Source organism: Rutidosis leptorrhynchoides, chromosome 4 (genome assembly GCF_046630445.1).
Source record: "Rutidosis leptorrhynchoides isolate AG116_Rl617_1_P2 chromosome 4, CSIRO_AGI_Rlap_v1, whole genome shotgun sequence".
Taxonomy (NCBI): domain Eukaryota; kingdom Viridiplantae; phylum Streptophyta; class Magnoliopsida; order Asterales; family Asteraceae; genus Rutidosis; species Rutidosis leptorrhynchoides.
Window position 1 is genome coordinate 620,224,551 of NC_092336.1, and position 24,202 is coordinate 620,248,752.

Here is a 24,202-nt window from a genome sequence, read left to right on the forward strand (position 1 = left end):
TCTATTTTAGGTTCTGATATGAATACACAAATCGCCATAGGCTAATTGTAAGCTATGAAACCAATTAATGATTGATGATATAGTATTGAGATTGTTATGGAATATTTTGTCAAACTGGTTGAATTATACGACATTTTATAGTAAAATGGTTAAGCTTAATCGCGTAGAATAATAATTCGATAAATATTATAGGACGACATGATCCAGACGTTGAATGTGGTTTTTTGTAGCACATGCATTAATCATGAGTTTTGTTTGATGCTATGCTAACCAATTGAATCCTGTTAATTTTCAGCATGTTCAGTATCATATTACAAACGAAATTACTAAGAAAGGTTATATCTGTTACAAGAATTAATATTTTATTGATGATAGTTACAGATCATATACAGATAGATGGTTCAATGATTGAACGGTGTCGAGTTTCTCATCACTGATTGATCTTCAAATGCGTCACACTCCTTTATTTTTGATTTTTGAAAATTGTTAATGTGTAGTTGGTTTATTGTGTTAAAAAATCATAAACAAAAGACAAAATTGCCCATTTTGTCCCTGTGTTTTCCATTTTTTTGCCCGTTTCATCCTTGTATTTTATTTTCTGCATTTTTAATCCTTAAAAGCATTTTAAAGTCCCAATTTGATCCCTCACTCTAACGAATGTTAACTGAGTCCGTTAAAACTATTCACATGAACTATCCACGTAATCTTTAACTAATTAGATTACAAAAATCAATTCCTTAATTTAGTAGTTTAATTAGTTGATAGAATTCTAATTATAAATTATAAAGTAATATTTCTATATTAGGTATTGGTAAACGGTCATATTTCATCTTTTTTCTGACATTACAATTACAATTTGTTAACGGCCAATTATCGCATGTGCAGAATCACAGAATCAGATTATGGAGAAGCTTTCCAAGCATGAAATGAACAGCAAAAGCTAAAGAATTTATAAAGAGGTGGTAATAACTTAATGTTCAAAAGTCGGAAAGAAGCTTTATAGAAGCTTAATTATGATCTAGTGTATGGAATATCGACACATTGTAATCGAAGTGGTTAATTTCTCAGTCGTAAAACACCACTATCTCTAAATTTTCATGACTTTACAGATACCAAATACTCGTGTATAAACAAATTGCATCACCGTCAATTATAACATAGTCAATAAGATTCTATTTGTTTATATATTTCTTCTTTGCCTCTTATAGAGATGACTCACCAACCATCAAGGTATATACTATATACCGACCTCCCACCTGTGACTCCGACGGACTCCTTCGTTAACCCAGTTACCGTCATGGACAACGAAATTATTTTTGATAATTTCGGATCTTTGATTTTTGTTTTTGTTTTTAGTTTGTATATTTAATTCCGATGATATCACATTTGCATCCTAAATTCCGATGATATCATTACCCGCAAAAAAACTGCACATCCTAAAGTAAATAAATGTGGACCACTATTACAGAATGTTGAGGTTTTCAAAGCCAATCGGATGGTGGCACGCATAGTGTCCGAGAAGGACAGACCGTCAAATCTAACGATGCTTAACTGAAGCCTAGGATCTTTATCAAATCAAACATGTAATATATATACATATTCTCTCCAATCTCTCCTATAATATAGTTATACTTTCCCTGATATGCCCTACCGTATGAATAATATGACAACAACTTAAATATGTAAATACAAAAACTACTTTAGCAACATAGAACTTGATCAGATCACGTGCCAAAGTAAATCTGGTTAAAGGGCACAACAGTCTATCAAGATCACACGGGGATCAATTGGACTCTTAACAAATAATGTAATAATCATAGAAGATTTAGGAAGTTGAAATATGACAACAGATTGCTTACATTTCATGAGAATCCATTCCTAGATTTATATATATATATATATATATATAGGGGCAGGATCAATGGGGAAGTAACCAATCGGGGGGAAGCAAAAAAAAAAATTCGTTTTTTTGGAATTTTTTTTTCCGGCACCAAGATCACACGAAAATATGAACATTTAGAAGAGACACTTCGTGATGAATGTCATTATTTATGCGGAAAAACGATCGACAAAAATAACATTCAAGATAATATTGTTCGTGAAGAATATGAACGTCTTTTTTTCATGTTTTGTGAAGTAAAATTTAGCCCGATTTAGAGTTTAGGGTTTAGGGTTTAGGGTTTGGTGTTTTGGGTTTATTCCATAAACCCAAAACACCAAACCCTAAACCCTAAACCCTAAACTCTAAACCGTTCGTGTTAAAAACTCAATCTAAATCCTAAATCTAAACCCTAAATCTAAACCCTAAATTTCTAAACCCTAATATCTAAACCCTATAAACCCTAATATCTAAACCCCAATAGCTAAAATCTCAACATATGCTCGAAAAACACGATAATTGTTATATATTACTTCTTCGAGCATTTTCCCGCCAAAATAAAAACATTTATCACAAAGTGTCTCTACTAAATGTTCATATTTTCATCTCATCTATAATATTCGTGAACAAAGTTTTTTCAAAAAACGAAAAAAAAATATTTTTGCTTCCCCCCGCTTCCCCCCGAATGGTTACTTCTCTCTTGATCCTACCTCTATATATATATATATATATATATATATATATATATATATATATATATATATATATATATATATATATATATATATATATATATATATATATATATATATATATATATATATATATATATATATATAGAAAGAAGTTAAAAATCAATTCTTAGTTTAATTATTTGAAGATTACGTGGAAAGTCCTTGTGAATAGTTTTAACGGACTCAATTAACCTTCGTTAGAGTGGGGGATGAAATTGGGACTTTAAAATGCTTTTAAGGATAAAAAATACAGAAAATAAAACACATGGATGAAACGGGCAAAAAGTAAAAAACACCAGGACGAAATGTATAATTTTGTCTAAACAAAAATTATAGTCACCGTAGCTATGTTAACAATGTGCCTCTTATAGATTGGCTGGTTTATAGCAATAAAAATGAATTAACGTACTTTATAACAAAAATTCTTTTAAAACAATAATAATACGAAGAAGAAAAGTAAACATATCTTAATCTTAACTTAATTGATATAAAACGATGAAATGATAAATTATATAATGTAATAAATTATAATTTAATATAATTTAAAAGTTTATATATTATAATTAATAGTATAGTATAATATGAGTTAATAAAATTAAATTATTATTGATATAAACAAGGGTTCCTAAGGATATAAGATAACCATTAAATACAATTTTTTTTTTAATAAAAAAAAACTTATTTATCATACTCAGTATTTTTCAATTATACATGAATATTTATCACGATTTATATTCCTTCTTTGTTAATTTTCTCCCCATATATTTTAGAATTAAAGGGCATTTTAGGAAGATTAAGAATCAAAATTGATTTATTACCTAATATTTTTAGTGGATGATTAATGATCGTTGAATTAAAAAGTATTGTAACGTAATTTTCCAATCTAACGGTGATTAAATGAGTTTTGAAAATATTTATTACTTAATCTAGACTCTCATGTAATGTATAGAGTGATAATAATATAGTGATACTTTATTTATATAAATTTAAATAGTATTCAAGCTTTATTAATATTCAAAAAATCTTTGCTTATAATTTATAAAAATACTTATTATTAATTTTCAATTATACATTATCGTTACCATTAAAATTATTACTTATATAAATTTAAGCTCTATTAAAAATTCTTAAAATATTTTATTAGTTCACGAGTAGAAAAATTATTGATCTTTGAACAAATTCATATGACTTTGGGCTCGAATAACAAACTCACTGGGCTAGCCTGGATTTTAAATGGGCTCAATACAGCAGAAATCAAGTCCAAACCTAATTTGAAAGCCAGCCTTAAAACAAAAAAGGATTTGAAGAACCCTAGAAGCGCAGCGCAGCTCTTCATCATTCTATCCGGTTCACTTTCTGGAGCTCTGCAACCATGGTAATAACAGCTTCAATCTCTTCTATTTCAGTTTTTCGTAAATTTATGGATCTTTCAAAAAATTAATTTTATGTTAAAACATACGCGTACTGTTTAACAATATGTATAATATAGGCATTGGATGTCCAAATGTTTATTTTGTATCATAGTATATTTTTGTATGATATCTGATTAGGATATGTTAACTGTGTTTTAAGTCGTATTTTGAGATACTGTTAAAAATGTTTGTTAGTATTATAGTTTGATTTTGTTAATTGAGAACTGCAATGATTGCTGGTTTCATCATATTTAAGTTTTTTCTTCATCTAATTCTGTTTTTATTTGAAATATTTATATTTATATTTATTTATACATTTTAAGCTTTCTGTATTTATATGCCAAAAGGTGTTAATTTGTACTTTTTTCTATAGGAGGTTGGATTTATAATTTCAATTTTCAATATTGATAAAAATAATGCTAATAATATCCATATCAATAGCTAAAGTTTCAGATAACTATTGATGTTAGATTGCACCTATGAATGCCATGTCAATATATCATGATAGAGTTGCTTCTCTGCTATCTTATTATTTTCACATCTTACATTTACATTTACATTTACATTTACATTGATATTTGATATCCTATTTTATAAGGCCCTTTTATTGATAACTTAGTGGAGATAATATAGCCTGATACACAGAATTGATTATTGTATGTAAGTTTCTAGGGGTCTTTGTATTGTTATTATGCATGTGTTTAAAGCTTATGAGTGTAACAATAGTGGAATATAAGCTGTTTGTGGACGGTTGAAATATATAATTAGTTTACATGTTTAAAGTTACAACGCCTAAATTTCTCTTGGATTTGATTCTGTTTTAGGGCTTATATGATGTGATATTAATGTTTGAGGTCACAATGTTTAAATTATCTCTTACCTATTTTAAAAGTATAATATCTGTTTATGCAGGTGAACGTTCCCAAGACCAAGAAGACTTACTGCAAGAACAAGGAATGCAAAAAGCATACCCTTCATAAGGTGACACAATACAAGAAGGGTAAGGATAGTTTGGCGGCTCAAGGAAAACGTCGTTATGACAGGAAGCAATCTGGTTATGGTGGACAGACAAAGCCCGTCTTTCACAAGAAGGTAAATTTAAGTTTTCATGTGAAAATACAGGAATTGTGTCAATTTGGTTGATCTGTTAATCTTTATGGAACTCAATCACTCACTGAAGATTTATTAGATTAGTTTATTGGTATGTCTTAATCTTTGTTTCTATGATTTAGGCTAAAACCACCAAGAAGATTGTGCTAAGGTTGCAATGCCAAAGCTGCAAACATATGTCACAACACCCAATTAAGGTTAACCTCGAAACCTTTTAGGTGTATTCTTGATGCCTGTTATGTTGGTTATTAATGATTTGTCTTGTTTTATGCGCAGAGGTGCAAGCATTTTGAAATCGGTGGAGACAAGAAGGGCAAGGGAACATCTCTTTTTTAAGCAGTTTTGTGTAATATGTTGGCAGCTATGTTTGCCTTTTGTTTTTGTAGACCTTTCAGCAATTATTTTAATTTAAATGACAGTGCAATGCAATTCTATTTTGCTTCTAAACCTGATCAATGGGAATGTTTTATTTTTAAAGTGTTATGTGAAGTTGTGTATGGTATGATAACTTGCTCTGTTTGTAGTATGAGTAATTTTTAGCATACGAATGAACATTAAACTCTGTTGCAATGTTAGTGAATAAAGAGTTGAAAAAAGTTGCTGTATAAAATGGCCAAAATGTAATTTGAATGACGCTTAATGGTCACTGATTAGGCATATATTTGTAGAGATGATTATTTGATGTTTCTTTATTTAGTTTTTGTTACAAAAGCTTGTAAAGATTATACATTTAGGTCATCTACTCATCTATATTCAAATACATTTTTTGGTTTTGTATGCTAGTATGCTACTAAAATTTTCATATGATAAAAATTCAACCAAAAATATATTTGTAAAAGGGCAGAAATACTTCCTTATTTGGAATTAATTATACAATGTTACTTTTTTTTTGAACGGCGTTATATATATAAAAGCTCTAGCAAGAAACTAGAGGACAAACGAAAAACAAATTATAATGGCTTTATTAGCCAATTGCTCCAACCAACATCTCTTTTACCCCTATTATGCAACCATGAAAAAGAAAACAAATGAACATAATCAAATAAATCTTTTTTCAAAGCCGAATCCGGGAATATTACTCCATTACGATGTCGGCAAAGCAACCATAAAGACGCAACCATAATCGAATACAACCTTAATTATACAATGTTATATATATAATATAAATACTACATTGATCTTGATTTCCTTTTACATTATTTCGATGAGTTTTTAGACAAATATGATATAGATATAACAACGTATGTTCTACGTAATTATTATATTTATATATGAGTGACAATGACCTACAAATAATACAATACTTAAATATAATATACGTGACCTACAAAAATAATTATAAGATAAATTTGGCTACTACTGGTCTTCTACACTTAATCACACATCATACCTCAAAATTATACAATATATTCAACGAATATTACATCCTGCTTTCTAGCAAAAGTAGTCGCAAATAAGAACACTACGATTTTAACCGTTCCCTTATATATCTGCATTTTAATTTTATTTACAAATAATAAACTAACGAAAGTAAACAAACGAAGCTCATAAAATATTGTTGGACTAATTAATCCAACTAATTATCCTTGATAATCTGTTGCAAGAGAAATTATAGCAACGTGGAATACATACACAATTGACCATCCGAGATTTTATTAACAAATCAAATCTTTGACCAAACCATTTATACGCCAACCGACTTTGTGTATAAATACTTTCATTAAATTGTCCAAAACAGGTTAGATCAGTATTTGTTAGACACTGTCACTTATAGTTTATCAACATTTCTATATAACGTAAGAAAGTGTAGTCCTTGTGGTTTAGAAGCATAAAAAATGACTGCCGAAACACATAAAGGTACAAGTTGTGCTGCCCACAAAGAACACGACAAGACTCCAACCGAGCCAAGCTCAATAAAACGAATGTTGTTTTTGCTAAACACACTCTCATTTCTTCTTTCTTTCCCTATCCTCTTTTGTATTGTATGGCTTTTATACGCGAGGGAAGGTAAATGCGAGCATTTATTACCGTTACATAAGCTACATATCGGGGTGGTTGTGGGATTAATTGTCTTATTTGTAATAAGCAACGTTGTAGTGTTCATGAGGTCACGGTTCCTAATGTTGGGATTTATTGTGGTTATGGTGCCACTCATAGTGATCCTTACAATTGGGGCTGCACTCATAGGTGCATTTGCATTAGAGAGCAGGCCGATCCCGGGTTCACCAATGTGGCTCAAAGTGATGGTTAACAATGACAATAATTGGAACGCTATCGAGTCTTGTATTTACAATTCAAGAACATGTCAAGATATGGCCATACAAGCATCCATTGTTACATCCGATGATTTCCCAAGACGTCATCTTTCTCCAATACAGGTACTCGTTTTTTTTTTATTTTTTATTTTTAAACGAGAAACCCCTATGAATAATCATATTGGCTCTCCATAGTAGATAAACCTCGAACATCGAGAACTAGACGTCACTTAGATGTCAGGTAAAGCCTCTTGTATTGTAAATCCTTAATTAGACTCAAGAGGACATTGCCAAAGATTGAACCCGAGACCTATAGTTTTACTAGGATTCTTGATGGCCACTTGAGCAATGACCAAGTCGTTAATGTTATGTGTTTTTTAGAAAAAAAACTAATAGCATTATATAATTGTACCACATAATAATGAATATTGTTTTCCGACCGTTTTTCAGTCCGGATGTTGCATACCGCCATCAATTTGTGACATGAAGTATGTGAACACGACTTATTGGGAAAGGAAAATTCAAGTTTCTACTAGCTTGAATGAACCATACGACATTGATTGTGATTCATGGCAGAATAGTGTTACCAAGCTTTGCTACCGTTGTTACACGTGTAAAAAAGGGTTTATAACAACATTAAAGAGGAAATGGTATTGGCTTGGAGTATTTCTTGTGGTAGTGACCGTCTTGCTAATTGTTTCTCATCTTTTATTATTTCTGGCTGCAATGTGGGAACGTTACGCATAAGAATAAAAAGTGTTTTAAACATAGTTTGCTATTTGAAATTTTAGGACTACCATTACACTAGTTTTGTAGGCGTTTAGGAGATTTTATATATTCTAGTGGTTGCTAATAACCTTTAATTTGATTAACCGTAAGTTTTGTTTGTTTAGCTGCAATTTTTGTGGTTTTGTCATGTGTTTATTCTCGTACTTTATTCAAATTAACTTGTTTCTCATAAGTTAGGGAGTATAACATTTGATAATTTGAGTAATGTGACAACCGTGATTTATTATTATTTTGTACAATGTGTACAAAATAATAAAGCACTTTCTCACTGACGTTTATCACAAATACAAAATAAAAAGCACGTTAACGACAGTGATAAGGGTTGTCTTATAAGGGCAGTCATTAGCAAAATCTATAATAATAAATGCATAATGAAAAAATTACGCGTTTGTCTCATATTTCATATTTGCCACTTATGTTTTTAATTTTATCGTAAATTATGCGGTTGATACCTCACCCTAACGATTGTTAGTAAAACTCAATTAAATCATGACATATGCATGACACACAATGGCTATTTTCGTCCGTTCCTAAATCTTTTTCATCATCTTCATCATTCTAAAAATTCAAAAGCCTAATCTATTCAACTTCAAACAACACATTATCAATTTCAAACCAAAATATATAAACTCCAACTAGTACTTCTTCACATATTTCAAATCCATAAAACTTCTAACAACCAGTTCATCATCAGGCTCGTTATATGACCAGGCCCATAAATATAACACTCGTACATCTACATCTTATACTAACACGTTGAATTAAACGTATCTGTAATCACATCTTATACCAAAGGCCTAAAGTCCAAAAGGTTCATGGTGAAGAGTTGGGAAAGTTTAATGTTGAAGGGATAATAATTTTGAAACATGTTTGGATAAAAGACAATAACAATAAAACCCAATTCTACAAAAGTGTAGTATGAGGGAGGTACAATGTATACAATCTTTCCTCTATCTTAGAATAAAGAGAAGTCATTTCTCCACCCAGAGTGAAATACCCTAAGAGTAGAAAAAATCGTCTCTCTCAATGTTCTATGGATAGAAAGATTGCTTCCGAATGAACCTCCGGCTAATAAGTAGGTTAACAAAAATAATAATAAATAAAAAATAAAAAGTGTGAGACGCCATGAAAATAATATAATCAAATTTTCATGAGTTTTAAACCTGCCTGAAGTTCAAATTAGGCTCTAAGCGACAGTTAAGTCACCAATAAATCGACGCTTAATGTTGACTCTAGTAATAAGGGAAATTGATCAATATACACTTTTTTTAAGGCTTCCGACAAAATACACTTTTTTTAAAAAAAATTGTCTTTTTACACCATTCGGTAGACGGGATTTCTGTCTACCACCTTTATCTGTCGTCTACTATTATTTTTACAAAGTAGTCGACGTTGATATAAAGGTGGTAGACAGAATTCCCGTCTACTGACAGTTTCTACAGGGTTAGTGTAGTGACCCGAACTTTTCCATGATTATATATTAAATGAAAACTATATTTGCATGATTAAATGTTTTCAACATGTTAAGCAATCAAACTTGTTAAGACTTGATTAATTGAAATGAGTTTCATGTAGACAATTGACCACCCAAGTTGACCGACGATTCATGAACGTTAAAACTTGTAAAAACTATATGATGATATATATATATATATATATATATATATATATATATATATATATATATATATATATATAGTTAACATGATATTATGATAAGTAAGTATCTTACTAAGTGTATTAACAATGAGTGATATACATAAAAATGAGATTATTGAATTAAGAAACTCGAAACGATATATATAACGATTATCGTTATAACAACGTCTTACTAAATACATATGAATCATATTAAGATATAGATACACTATGTTTAACATGATAAAATGATGATTAAGTATATCATTAAGTGTGTTAACAATGAACTACATATGTAAAAACAAGACTACTAACTTAAGGATTTCGAAACGAGACATATATGTAACGATTATCGTTGTAACGACATTTTAATATATATATGTCATATTAAGATATATTCATACATCATAATATCATTATAATGTAATAATTTAACATCTCATTAGATATAATAAACAATGGGTTAACAACATTAAATGAGATCGTTAACTTAAAGGTTTCAAAACAACACTTACATGTAACGACTAACGATGACTTAACGAATCAGTTAAAATGTATATATATGTAGTGTATTAAGATGTATTTGTACACTTTTGAAAGACTTCAAGAAAAATATCAAAGTACTTCTACTTAACAAAAATGCTTACAATTACATCCTCATTCATTTTCATCAACAATTCTACTCGTATGCACCCGTATTCGTACTCGTACAATACACAGCTTCTAGATGTATATACTATTGGTATATGTACTTCAATGATCAGCTCCTTAGCAGCCCATGTGAGTCATTAAACATGTGAGAACCATCATTTGGCAACTAGCATGAAATATCTCACAAAATTACAAAAAATATTATAAATCATTCATGAATTATTTACATGAAAACAAACTTACACATCCTTTATATCTAATCCATATACCAACGACCAAAAACACCTACAAACACTTTTATTCTTCAATTTTCTTTATCTAATTGATCTCTCTCAAGTTCTATCTTCAAGTTCTAAGTGTTCTTCATATATTCTATAAGTTCTAGTTTCATAAAATCAAGAACACTTTCAAGTTTGCAAGATTACTTCCAAGCTTTCTAATCCATTTCAAGTAATCATCCAAGATCAAGAAACCTTTATTACTTGCAGTAGGTTATCTCTCTAATTCAAGGTAATACTCATATTCAAACTTTGATTCAATTTCTATAACTATAACAATCTTAATTCGAGCAGAAATCTTACTTGAACTTGTTTTCGTGTCATGATTCTACTTCAAGAACTTTCAAGCCATCCAAGAATCTTTTGAAGCTAGATCATTTCTTGTCACTTCCAGTAGGTTTACTTACTAAACTTAAGGTAGTAATGATGTTCATAACATCATTCAATTCATACATATAAAGCTATCTTATTCGAAGATTTAAACTTGTAATCACTAGAACATAGTTTAGCTAATTCTAAACTTGTTCGCAAATAAAGTTAATCCTTCTAACTTGACTTTTAAAATCAACTAAACACATGTTCTATATCTATATGATATGCTAACTTAATGATTTAAAACCTGGAAACACGAAGAACACCGTAAAACCGGACATACGCCGTCGTAGTGAAACCGGGGGCTGTTTTGGGTTAGAAAAATAAAAATTATCTTAATATTTGAATTGGAAGTTTGTTTTATGAAAAAATGATATTACATATGAACATGATACTATATCCAAAAATCATGGTTAAACACAAAGTGGAAGTATGTTTTTCAAAATAGTCATCAAGATGTCGTTTTTCGACGGAAATGACTACCTCTTTAAAAAATGACTTGTATATTTCCGACTATAAACTTACACTTTTTCTATTTAGTTTCATAAATTTCAGTTCATTATGAAACCATAGCAACTTGAATCACTCAAAATGGATTTGAAACGAAGAAATGACGGGTAAAACAAAATTGGATAAATTTGCTAGTTTTAGCTACGAAAATTTTGTAACAAATCTACACTAAACATATCCTAACTAAGTTATATTGTATTATACATATTATGTAATCTTGGGATACCATAGACACGTATGCAATGTTTTGACATATCATATCGACCCATATATATATATATATATATATATATATATATATATATATATATATATATATATATATATATATATATATATATATATATATATATATATATATATATATATATATATATATATATATATATATATCGGAACAACCATAGACACTCTATATGCAGTAATGTTTGAGTTAGCTATACAGGGTTGAGGTTGATTCCAAAATATTATATATACTTTGAGTTGTGATCTAGCCTGAGACTTGTATACACTGGGTCATGGATTGATTCGAGATAATATATATTGATTTATTTCAGCACATCTAACTGTGGACAACTAGTTGTAGGTTACTAACGAGGACTGCTAACTTAACAAACTTAAATCATAAAAACGTAATAAAAAATGTTGTGAATATATTTAAATCATACTTTGATATATATGTACATATTTGTTATAGGTTCGTGAATCGACCAGTGGCCAAGTCTTATTTCCAACAAAGGAAAAATCTGTGGAAGTGAGTTATAGTCCCACTTTTACAATCTAGTATTTTTTTTTTGGGATGAGAATACATGCAGCTTTATAAATATTTTACAAAATAGACACAAGTACGCAAAACTACATTCTATGGTTGGATTATTAAACCGAATATCGCTCTTCAAGTCTGGTAACCTAAGAATTAGGGAAATGACCCCTAATTGACGCGAATCCTAAAGATAGCTCTATTGGGCTTAACAACCCCCATTCAGGTTATGGATGGTTTAATACTTCGAGATTATTATACAGACGAGAGGTTCTGTTTTGGGGATATTCTATGCATTAAGTTAACGTTGGTTACCAGGTGTTCAACATATGAATGATTTTTTATCTCTATGCAGTTTGCGAAATGCCTGATATGAGATGTGTTATAAAAATGAAATCTTGTGGTATATTATTATGATTTGATAATATATAGGTTAAACCTATAACTCACCAACATTTTTGTTGACGTTTTAAGCATGTTTATTCTCAGGTGATTATTAAGAGCTTCCGCTGTTGCATGCTAATTTATGGATAATAGTTGGAGTCAACATGCTTGTATAATATTGTTTAAAAACTGCATTCGAAGACTTAAATTGATGTGTAATATTATTGTAAATCATTATGTAATAATCGTGTGAAAACGCTATATTTTAGATTATCATTATTTGATAATCGTCGTAATATTTTTAAACCTTTATCGATAAAATAAAGGTTATGGTTTATTTTAAAATCGAATGCAGTCTTTGAAAAACGTCTCATATAGAGGTCAAAACCTCGCAACGAAATCAATTAATATGGAACGTTTATAAATCGATATGAACGGGACATTTTAGTTGGTATCCGAGCGTTGGTCTTAGAGAACCAGGAATTTGCATTAGTGTGTCTTATCGAGTTCGTTAGGATGCATTAGTGAGTCTGGACTTCGACCGCATTTACTTGGAAAAAAAACGATTGCTTAATATTTTTGTTGGAAAAAAAATATAGTTAACATGTAAATATTATGTGATATATTAATCTCTTAACATGTTTGATATTGTGTGATAGATGTCTACCTCTAGTACAAATCCCATCGACTCACCTAATAATAATGAAGAGTCGAATATAGTTTGGGAAGATTCACAAATTCTCGAAGAGGAACCGGAAGAGGAGAAACCGGAAGAAGAAGAGGTTCCGGAGGAGGAAATATTAGGAACCACAGAAAAACATATAAGTAAAAGAAAACCCTCAACGAATGGACCAAAATTAATAATGGTCAATGGTGTTTCCACCGAGGAAGCGAAATATTGGGAAGATTACCAATTTTCCGATGAATCAGATTCCGATGAGGATTCCGATGATGTTATAGAAATTACCTCGACCCAATTTGAAAAAGCAAAAGAAAATAATAAGGGAAAGGGAATCAAAATAGAGAAACCTGATTTCAACCCCGATGAACTTTATATGTATCGTCAACACCCGTATTTTTTAAGTTGTAACAATAACCCGGGAACCTCTAAGCCACCAGGTTTTTCTAAACCATTTGTGAAAACAACGGCTCGTATTAGAGGAACATCATATATCTCTAGAAAATTAGCAAAACGAAACAGGTCCGAAGAGGAAGTGTAACACCCTAGGCAAATCCCACATCGCCCACATACATGAGTGATCATGAGATTATAAGGTAATACCCACGCTTAAATGACACAACGCGTTTTGGGACCACATGCAGAGCAGATGTGTGAGTACGCTGTAGCTAAGCGTGCTCGAGCGAGAGCACTACCAGGATGGGTGACCTCCTGAGAAAGTGCTTCTCGTGTGTGGTCGCCAAGAAAAAGCCGTGCGCCTGCGGGCAAAGCGAACAATATTGTGGTCATGTTAAGCTGGGGTGTTACAGAATGGTATCAGAGCCACTCATGTGCCGTTGGGGTGGTGAGGCAAACCTCATCGAGGACGATGAGTCCCTAAGGGGGGGTGAATGTAACACCCTAGGAAAATCCCACATCGCCCACAGACATGAGTGATCATGGGATTATAAGGTAATACCCACGCTTAAATGACACAACGCATTTTGGGACCACATGCAGAGCAGATGTGTGAGTACGCTGCAGTTAAGCGTGCTCAAGTGAGAGCACTACCAGGATGGGTGACCTCCTGGGAAAGTGCTACTCGTGTGTGGTCCCCAAGAAAAAGCCGTGCGCCTGCGGGCAAAGCTGGCAATATTGTGGTCATGTTAAGCTGGGGTGTTACAGGAAGAAACTAGTGAGTTGGAATAAAGAGTTGTAATCATGAGGTGTAAAATATGTAAAATAAGTATGCTTGTACTTTTCTTGTTGTATGTGAAAATTGCTTGTATTATTATCTTTTACGAATCTAATTCTCGTCTGTTTTACAGTATAAAAAACACAATGGACGTTAATGATAGACAACCAAAAATTTTAGAAGACCTACCCGGGGACATAATTGATGAAATCTTGTCTAAAGTCGGTCAGAATTCGTCGGCATAATTATTTATGGCAAAATTAGTTTGTAGAACATTTGAAGAACATTCCAGGCATGCCTTAGTTTATAAAAGGCTTTCATTTGAAAGATGGGGTATATCACATTGGGGACACCGTAAGTTACGCCGTGTTTTCTTTAAAGCGTTAAATGCGGGGAACCCAAATGCAATTTTATGCTACGGGTTAAAAACCTATTTTGACTCAACATATCCCAACGTAGGACTTCGTAAGTTAGAAAGAGCTTCTAACATGCAACATAAAGAAGCATGTTATGCTTACGGGTTAGTGATGTTCGCTTCTCACCAAAGTGAGAAAAAGAACATCGGATTACAACTTTTAAATAAAACCTTCCCACAAGTGACGGATTCAGTAGTTGGGGTGAGAAACAAGGTTTTTAGATTATTACGGGGCTGTTGGACATTACGAAACCCTCGTCCCTTTGACGACGTTACAACATGCTATCTTGTCAACGACCACAACGGTTATGTTCCACAAGACCAAGGATGGGAAGTAGTCTTAGTAAAATCAGAATGCATGACTTGTTTCTGGACTTATGAATTACGTGTTTTTATTGCCTTTGCTGAACGACTTGCGTATTAACTAGGATTGTTGTCACAACTGTTTTGTATCAAAGTTATTGTGTGCTATATTTTATGCTATATGTATTATAACGGTATTGTAAGTTTGTAAAATATTGTATAAAAGTTTGAACGCGAAATATTATTATAATCAGTTTTTCATGTAGAATTGTAGTAGTTGAATGGTATATTAGCTACTAAGTATGAACTTAACGGGTAGGTACTACCCGAATTAAAACTATAAAACGCTAATATGAAGAAAAAGCTTTTATAAATGAGTTCATATTATGCTACGAAATACTATTGACTATTCTTAATATTCTATATGATTAACTTAATTCTTTTGGGCTATTTTTGAAGGAAATGGCACCGACGACTCGTCAGAATTTGAACATGAGCAAGGAAGATTTCCGTGCTTTCCTTGCAGCAAACATAGACGCAGTACATGCTGCGATGCAAAATAACAATAACTCTGAATCCAGCAATGGAACTAACGCCACGAGAACTCGTGTAGGATGCTCCTACAAAGAATTCACTGCCGGTAAACCTTTGGAATTCGATGGAACCGAGGGTCCAATCGGATTAAAACGGTGGACTGAGAAGGTTGAATCGGTGTTTGCCATAAGTAAAGTACGCTACGCATACCTTCACGGGTACTGCATTAACATGGTGGAACACTTATCTAGAACAGGTGGGACAAGATGCTGCTTACGCACTACCGTGGTCAGCATTCAAACACTTAATGAACGAGCAGTACCGTCCCAGAAACGAGGTCAATAAGCTCAAGGTAGAGCTTAGAGGGTTACGAACACAAGGGTTTGATATTACCACGTACGAACGACGATTCACGGAGTTGTTCCTATTGTGTCCGGGAGCGTTCGAAGATGAAGAAGAGAAAATTGACGCATTTGTGAAAGGCTTACCAGAAAGGATTCAAGAAGATGTGAGCTCACACGAGCCCGCCTCCATACAAAAGGCGAGTCAAATGGCTCATAAACTCATAAATCAGATTTAGGAAAGAATTAAAGAGCAGGCGGCCGAAGAAGCCAACACAAAACAAGTCAAGAGAAAGTGGGAAGAAACTAGTGACAAGGGTCACAATTTTAACAATCAACACAACAATCACAACTACAATCGCACCAATTTTCGCAACAACAAACGCAACAACAACAACCACCCCAGCAACAACTACAACAACCGTTTCAACAACAATAACAACCGCAACAACAACAATCCCAACAATAACAACAAGAGGCAGAAACCATGTCAGAGGTGTGAAGGATACCATCCAACTGGGCTCTGTATGGCAGTGTGTACTAAGTGTAAAAGAAAGGGCCATGGTGCGACAAAGTGCGAAATCTACGGATCAATGGCTAAAGGAACAAATAATGCCGGAACAAGTTATGCCGACATTACCTGTTTCAGATGCGGGAAGAATTGCCATTACAAAAATGCGTGTCCAAATCAGGGGGATAATAATGGGCAAGGCCGAGGAAGAGTCTTCAACATTAATGCTGTTAAAGTGCAGGAAGACCCGGAGCTTGTTACGGGTACGTTTATTATTGACAATACATCTGCTTATGTTTTATTTGATTCGGGTGCGGATAGAAGCTATATGAGTAAGGATTTCTGTGCTAAAATAAGTTTTCCATTGACGCCTTTGGATAATAAATTTTTACTCGAATTAGCAAACGGTAAATTAATTTCGGCAGATAAAATATGTCAGAATCGAGAAATTAAATTGGTTAGCGAAACGTTTAAGATTGATTTGATACCAGTAGAGTTAGGGAGTTTTGATGTGATAATTGGCATGGACTGGTTGAAAAATGAGAGAGCAGAGATCGTATGTTACAAAAATGCAATTCGCATTGTACGAGAAGAAGGAAAACCCTTAATGGTGTACGGAGAAAAGAGCAACACGAAGCTAAACCTTATTAGTAACTTGAAGGCGCAAAAGCTAATAAGAAAAGGTTGCTATGTCGTTCTAGCACACGTCGAGAAAATACAAACCGAAGAGAAGAACATCAATGATGTTCCCGTCGTAAAAGAATTTCCCGATGTATTTCCGAAAGAATTACCGGGACTACCTCCACACCGATCTGTGGAATTTCAAATAGATCTTGTACCAAGAGCTGCACCAATAGCTCGTGCTCCATACAGACTCGCACCCAGTGAAATGAAGGAACTCCAAAGCCAACTACAAGAACTTTTAGAACGTGGTTTCATACGACCAAGTACATCACCATGGGGAGCTCCTGTTTTGTTTGTCAAAAAGAAGGATGGTACATTCAGGTTGTGTATCGACTACCGAGAGTTGAACAAACTTACCATCAAGAACCGTTATCCACTACCGAGAATCGAAGACTTATTTGATCAACTACAAGGCTCGTCAGTTTATTCGAAGATTGATTTACATTCTGGGTATCATCAAATGCGGGTGAAGGAGGATGATATTCTGAAGACTGCTTTCAGAACGCGTTACGGTCATTACGAGTTTATGGTTATACCGTTTGGGTTGACTAACGCACCAGCTATGTTTATGGACCTCATGAACCGAGTGTGTGGACCATACATTGACAAATTTGTCATTGTTTTCATCGATGACATACTTATTTACTCAAAGAATGATCAAGAGCACGAAGAACAATTGAGAAAAGTGCTAGAGTTGTTGAGGAAAGAAAAATTGTACGCTAAATTTTCAAAGTGTGCATTTTGGTTGGAAGAATTTCAATTCCTCGGTCACATAGTGAACAAAGAAGGTATTCAGGTGGATCCGGCGAAGATTGAAACTGTTGAAAAATGGGAAACCCCGAAAACTCCGAAACAAATACGCCAATTTTTAGGACTAGATGGTTAGTACAGAAGATTCTTCCAAGATTTTTCCAAAATAGCAAAACCCTTGGCTGCATTAACGCATAAAGGGAAGAAATTCGAATGGAAGGATGAGCAGGAGAAAGCGTTTCAATTGTTGAAGAAAAAGTTAACTACGGCACCTATATTGTCATTGCCTGAAGGGAATGATGATTTTGTGATATATTGTGACGCCTCAAAGCAAGGTCTTGGTTGTGTATTAATGCAACGAACGAAGGTAATTGCTTATGCGTCTAGACAATTGAAGATTCATGAGCAGAATTATACGACGCATGATTTGGAATTAGGCGCGGTTGTTTTTGCATTAAATACTTGGAGGCACTACTTATATGGGGTCAAAAGTATTATATATACCGATCACAAAAGTCTCCAACACATATTTAATCAGAAACAACTAAACATGAGGCAGCGTAGGTGGATTGAATTATTGAATGATTACGATTTCGAGATTCGTTACCATCCGGGGAAGGCGAATGTGGTAGCAGACGCTTTGAGTAGAAAGGACAGAGAACCTATGCGGGTAAAAGCTATGAATATAATTATTCGTACTAACCTTACTACTCAAATAAAGGAGGCGCAGCAGGGTGTCGTAAAAGAAGGGAATTTGAAGAATGAAATACCCAAAGGACCGGAGAAACACCTTAATATTCGAGAAGACGGAACCCGGTATAGAGCCGAAAGAATTTGGGTACCAAAGTTTAGAGATGTGAGAAAAATAGTACTTGGGGAAGCACATAAAACCAGATACTCAATACATTCCGGAGCGGGAAAGATGTACAAGGACCTCAAGAAACATTTTTGGTGGCCGGGTGTGACGATCGCTCCAAATCCATATGGACGAACACGTCATTCATCGATTTCATTGCGAGGTATTTGACCTCTATATGATACGTTTTGTAAACATTGCATTCTTTTGAAAAGGCACACCATAAATGAATATTTAAATCAAAGGTTTTCGACATCTGATGATTTCTACATATAGACAATCACCGTAATATAATAGTTTACAATGATACTTCCGTTGACAATGCAGTCAAAATAAGATACTTGGTGATGATTTGGTGAATGCAACGTTTCCTTGAAAAATATGTCATGTAAGACTCCAGGCACATAGCTTGTCTAACATATAAGCAAACAGCGGAAGACTTCTAAGAACCTGAGAATAAACATGCTAACAAGTGTCAACACAAAGGTTGGTGAGTTCATAGTTTTAGTGTTTCGCATAATTTGTATATAAAAGTGGATCACAAGATTTCAGTTGTTTCATCCAGAAACGTTTATCAATAGATTCTACATAACAGAGCACCCTGGTAACTAAACTTTAACGTTATAATGATAAATACCCCATTCGTTTTAATACACGCAAACCAACGTGTCCTAAACTCAAATAACACGCGTCCATTAAAAGGCTAGCGCTCTAGCTCGGACGGGGATGTCAAGCCCTATGGATCCATATACTGTTATTCGCGCCCACCATTTCACATCCTATGTACTGGCAGTTACTAGTTACCAAAGCTAGGGGATTTTTGGTTTAAACTCAGTGTAGAGTTAAGTATGTACTTGTATCCATTGCGTTTAAAATAAATTGCATGTATTCTCAGCCCAAAAATATATTGCAAAAGCAATTAAAAAGGGAGCAATGAAACTCACCTTAGCAGCATATAAAGTTGTTCACCAAAATGTGACCGAAACTCGGATTACCAATTAATTATAGATCTCAACCTAGAGAACATATGTTGGTCAATAAATGTTTATTAAGCTAGGTCTGGTTATAGTGTATCATAATCCTAATGCTCGAGATCGACATACAAAAGTTATCAAAAGTCATTTCAAAAAGTCAATTTTGACAAAAGTTCAACAAAACGAGATGTACCTTATATAAGGATTCATTTACTCGGTTGGTAATATTCAAAAAATCCATTTTATCAATCTCGTAAACAAGTTGTTTAAATCTTAATTGCAGATTCGAAAGAAATTTCAATTAACGTCAATCATAATTCAGTTGATCATATCTTTTAATCCGTTCATCGAAACTATTCGGTGTCTAAATGAAAAGTTATTGATTTTTCGCCAGCTTTCCAAAAACATGTATATCATATACCTTTTACCAGTAATATATGTATTTAATTCATGATTCATCATAAACTGTTTAACGACAAAATTTAGCATACAAGCTTGTATAAATATATATACTCGAGCAGTAGACATGGATACACTATTAGTATATAAAAGATAAAATATAAATGCTTACGTATCAATATTGTGATTCAATATTTCAGAAAAGTACGTAGATGTAACGGAGATGATAAACACTAGGTTTGATTCATAAATATACCCCCGAACATTACCCATAATTTCCTTAGCTCTATCCCGCTTGAAAACTCATTTTGAAAGTAACTCACTCATGACCTCGTCGAAGTATTTTATGTATAATACATAATTAATAATACTAATAATAATAATAATAAGATTAATAATAATATTAATCTTAATAATATAAATAATAATAATAATAATAATAATAATAATAATAATAATAATAATAATAATAATAATAATAATAATAATAATAATAATAATAAAATAATAAATTAAATAAATATTACGGAGTAATAATACTAGAGAAAGAGAGATAGATTCAGCTGAGCCAAAATCGCGCAATTTATAGAACCTTTTCTGAAAAAGTACCCCATGCGATCGCATGGGATTTGTGCTTCAAGGCCATGCGATCGCATGGCCCTCTGATCCAGCTCATAAACTTTTAGCTTTTTGTTTGTCGACATAATTTTATATAATATATATAATATATTTAATTTATATAATTAATTATATATTATATTAAATTCACATGCATGGTTGACTTGTAATTTTCGTTCCGATGACTCGTACGTTGTCACTCGACTTATGTCCCGGTTCCGGTTTCTCAAACGCATTTTCGTACGCTTAGAAAACTCGTAATTTACGTTTTGTGACTTGTACCTTTGTCAAAATATAGTCTTAAATTATCAATAAACTATATCATTCAAAGTGTATCTTAATCTTTCGAGTGTTTTGGTCATTTACTTCTATAAATCATTGTCTCGCTATTTGTTGATATATAATAACAAATCGTTTTATGACCAAGTTAATATATATTTTCAACATTCATAAACACGTTTTAAATATACGTAGCAATTTATTCATACAATTAATATTCCAACTTATCATATATATTCAAATAAATATTTAAACCAATAAGTTTAATGTACGGTATTAAACAATTAAAACTTTGTTACGTTTTCAAGTTATAGTATATATATGTATCTATTTACATATAATGGTTTGCGAATCATTGAGAACAATCGAAGGGTAATTGAATAGTTCAAAATTTTGAGATTCAACTTCATAGACTTTGCTTATCGTGTCGGAAACGTTAAAGATTAAGTTTAAATTTGGTCAGAAATTTCCGGGTCATCACACCGGGTATGAAAGCTGATATTGCGAGATATGTAGGAGAATGTTTGACGTGTTCTAAGGTCAAAGCTGAACATCAGAAATCATCAGGTCTACTTCAACAACCTGAAATCCCAGAATGAAAATGGGAAAACATTACCATGGATTTCATTACTAAATTGCCAAGAACTCCAAGTGGTTATGATACTATTTGGGTAATAGTCGATCGTCTTACCAAATCATCACACTTTCTGCCAATGAGAGAAGATGATAAAATGGAGAAGTTGTCGCGATTATATTTAAAGGAAGTTGTCTCCAGACATGGAATACCAATCTCTATTATCTCTGATAGGGATGGCAGATTTATTTCACGGTTTTGGCAGTCACTGCAACAAGCATTGGGGACTCGTCTAGACATGAGTACTACTTATCATTCACAAACTGATGGGCAAAGTGAAAGGACGATACAGACCCTTGAAGACATGCTACGAGCATGTGTTATCGATTTCGAAAACAGTTGGGATCGACACCTACCGTTAGCAGAATTTTCCTACAACAATAGTTACCATTCGAGTATTGAGATGACGCCGTTTGAAGCACTTTATGTAGAAAGTGCAGGTCTCCGATTTGTTGGAGTGAAGTGGGGGATAGACAGATTACGGGTCCGGAGATAATACAAGAAACTACCGAGAAAATCATCCAAATTCTACAACGATTGAAAACCGCCCAGAGTCGACAAAAGAGCTACGCGGACATTAAAAGAAAAGATATAGAATTTGAAATTGGAGAGATGGTCATGCTTAAGGTTTCACCTTGGAAAGGTGTTGTTCGATTTGATAAACGGGGGAAACTAAATCCAAGATACATCGGGCCATTCAAGATTATAGATCGTGTCGGACCAGTAGCTTACCAACTTGAGTTACCACAACAACTCGCGGCTGTACATAACACTTTCCACATCTCGAATTTGAAAAAATATTTTGCTAAAGAAGATCTCACTATTCCGCTAGACGAAATCCAAATCAATGAAAAACTTCAATTCATCGAAGAACCCGTCGAAATAATAGATCGTGAGGTTAAAAGGCTTAAGCAAAACAAGATACCAATTGTTAAGGTTCGATGGAATGCTCGTAGAGGACCCGAGTTCACCTGGGAACGTGAAGACCAGATAAAGAAGAAATACCCGCACTTATTTCCAGAAGATGCGTCAACATCTTCAACCGCTTAAAATTTCGGGACGAAATTTATTTAACGGGTAGGTACTGTAGTGACCCGAACTTTTCCATGATTATATATTAAATGAAAACTATATTTGCATGATTAAATATTTCCAACATGTTAAGCAATCAAACTTGTTAAGACTTGATTAATTGAAATGAGTTTCATGTAGACAATTGACCACCCAAGTTGACTGGCGATTCACGAACGTTAAAACTTGTAAAAACTATATGATGACATATATATGGATATATATATATATAGTTAACATGATATTATGATAAGTAAGTATCTTACTAAGTGTATTAACAATGAGTGATATACATAAAAATGAGATTATTGAATTAAAAAACTCGAAAAGATATATATAACGATTATCGTTATAACCACGTATTACTAAATACATATGAATCATATTAAGATATAGATACACTATGTTTAACATGATAAAATGATAATTAATTATATCATTAAGTGTGTTAACAATGAACTACATATGTAAAAACAAGACTACTAACTTAAGGATTTCGAAACGAGACATATATGTAACGATTATCGTTGTAACGACATTTTAATGTATATATATCATATTAAGATATATTCATACATCATAATATTATTTATAATGTGAAAGGACCCGTTCATATACATTATAAACGATTCACAATAGTTGATTACATCGCGAGGTATTTGACCTCTATATGATACATTTTACAAACATTGCATTCGTTTTTAAAACCAAACTTTCTTTACAACGAAAGTTGACGGCATGCACACCATTTCATAATACATCCAACTATAATTGGCTTAATAATAATCTTGATGAACTCAATGACTCGAATGCAACGTCTTTCAAAATATGCCATGAATGACTCCAAGTAATATCCTTAAAATGAGCTAATGCACAGCGGAAGATTTCTTTAATACCTGAGAATAAACATGCTTTAAAGTGTCAACCAAAAGGTTGGTGAGTTCATAGGTTTATCATAACAATCATTTCAACATATTAATAGACCACAAGATTTCAGTTTCTATAAATATCCGTACACTCGCAAGTGTATAAAAGTATTCTATAAGTTGTAGGCACCCGGTAACAAGCTTTAACGTTCATGTTTTACCCTCTGAACTACACCAGATCAGGTGTGTTTAAAATAACCTCGAAGTACTAAAGCATCCCATAGTCAGGATGGGGTTTGTCAGGCCCAATAGATCTATCTTCAGGATTCGCGCCTACCGTAC

At 32.8% G+C, this 24,202-nt stretch overlaps 2 protein-coding genes across 2 annotated transcripts; both read left to right on the forward strand.

The window, feature by feature from the left end:
* The first annotated feature begins 3,797 nt into the window (after nucleotides 1-3,797).
* LOC139843065 (large ribosomal subunit protein eL42-like) lies at nucleotides 3,798-5,618 on the forward strand. The gene is made up of 5 exons (XM_071833146.1): nucleotides 3,798-3,988; nucleotides 4,103-4,136; nucleotides 4,938-5,117; nucleotides 5,258-5,332; nucleotides 5,412-5,618. The coding sequence occupies exons 1-5, from the start codon at nucleotides 3,798-3,800 to the stop codon at nucleotides 5,469-5,471; spliced, it is 540 nt and encodes a 179-aa protein (XP_071689247.1). The 3' UTR covers nucleotides 5,472-5,618.
* A 1,352-nt stretch (nucleotides 5,619-6,970) lies between these two features.
* On the forward strand, nucleotides 6,971-8,137 carry LOC139843066 (tetraspanin-15-like). The gene is made up of 2 exons (XM_071833147.1): nucleotides 6,971-7,513; nucleotides 7,841-8,137. The coding sequence occupies exons 1-2, from the start codon at nucleotides 6,971-6,973 to the stop codon at nucleotides 8,135-8,137; spliced, it is 840 nt and encodes a 279-aa protein (XP_071689248.1).
* Nucleotides 8,138-24,202: the final 16,065 nt, after the last annotated feature.

Bases quoted from the DNA above. Each gene is read 5' to 3' on its own strand.
- LOC139843065 (XM_071833146.1), top strand. From the start codon at position 3,798: ATGACTTTGGGCTCGAATAACAAACTCACTGGGCTAGCCTGGATTTTA. The intron at 4,137-4,937 runs GTATATTTTTGT...CTGTTTATGCAG, and splicing joins AATGTTTATTTTGTATCATA to GTGAACGTTCCCAAGACCAA. The intron at 5,118-5,257 runs GTAAATTTAAGT...TCTATGATTTAG, and splicing joins AGCCCGTCTTTCACAAGAAG to GCTAAAACCACCAAGAAGAT.
- LOC139843066 (XM_071833147.1), top strand. From the start codon at position 6,971: ATGACTGCCGAAACACATAAAGGTACAAGTTGTGCTGCCCACAAAGAA. The intron at 7,514-7,840 runs GTACTCGTTTTT...ACCGTTTTTCAG, and splicing joins GTCATCTTTCTCCAATACAG to TCCGGATGTTGCATACCGCC.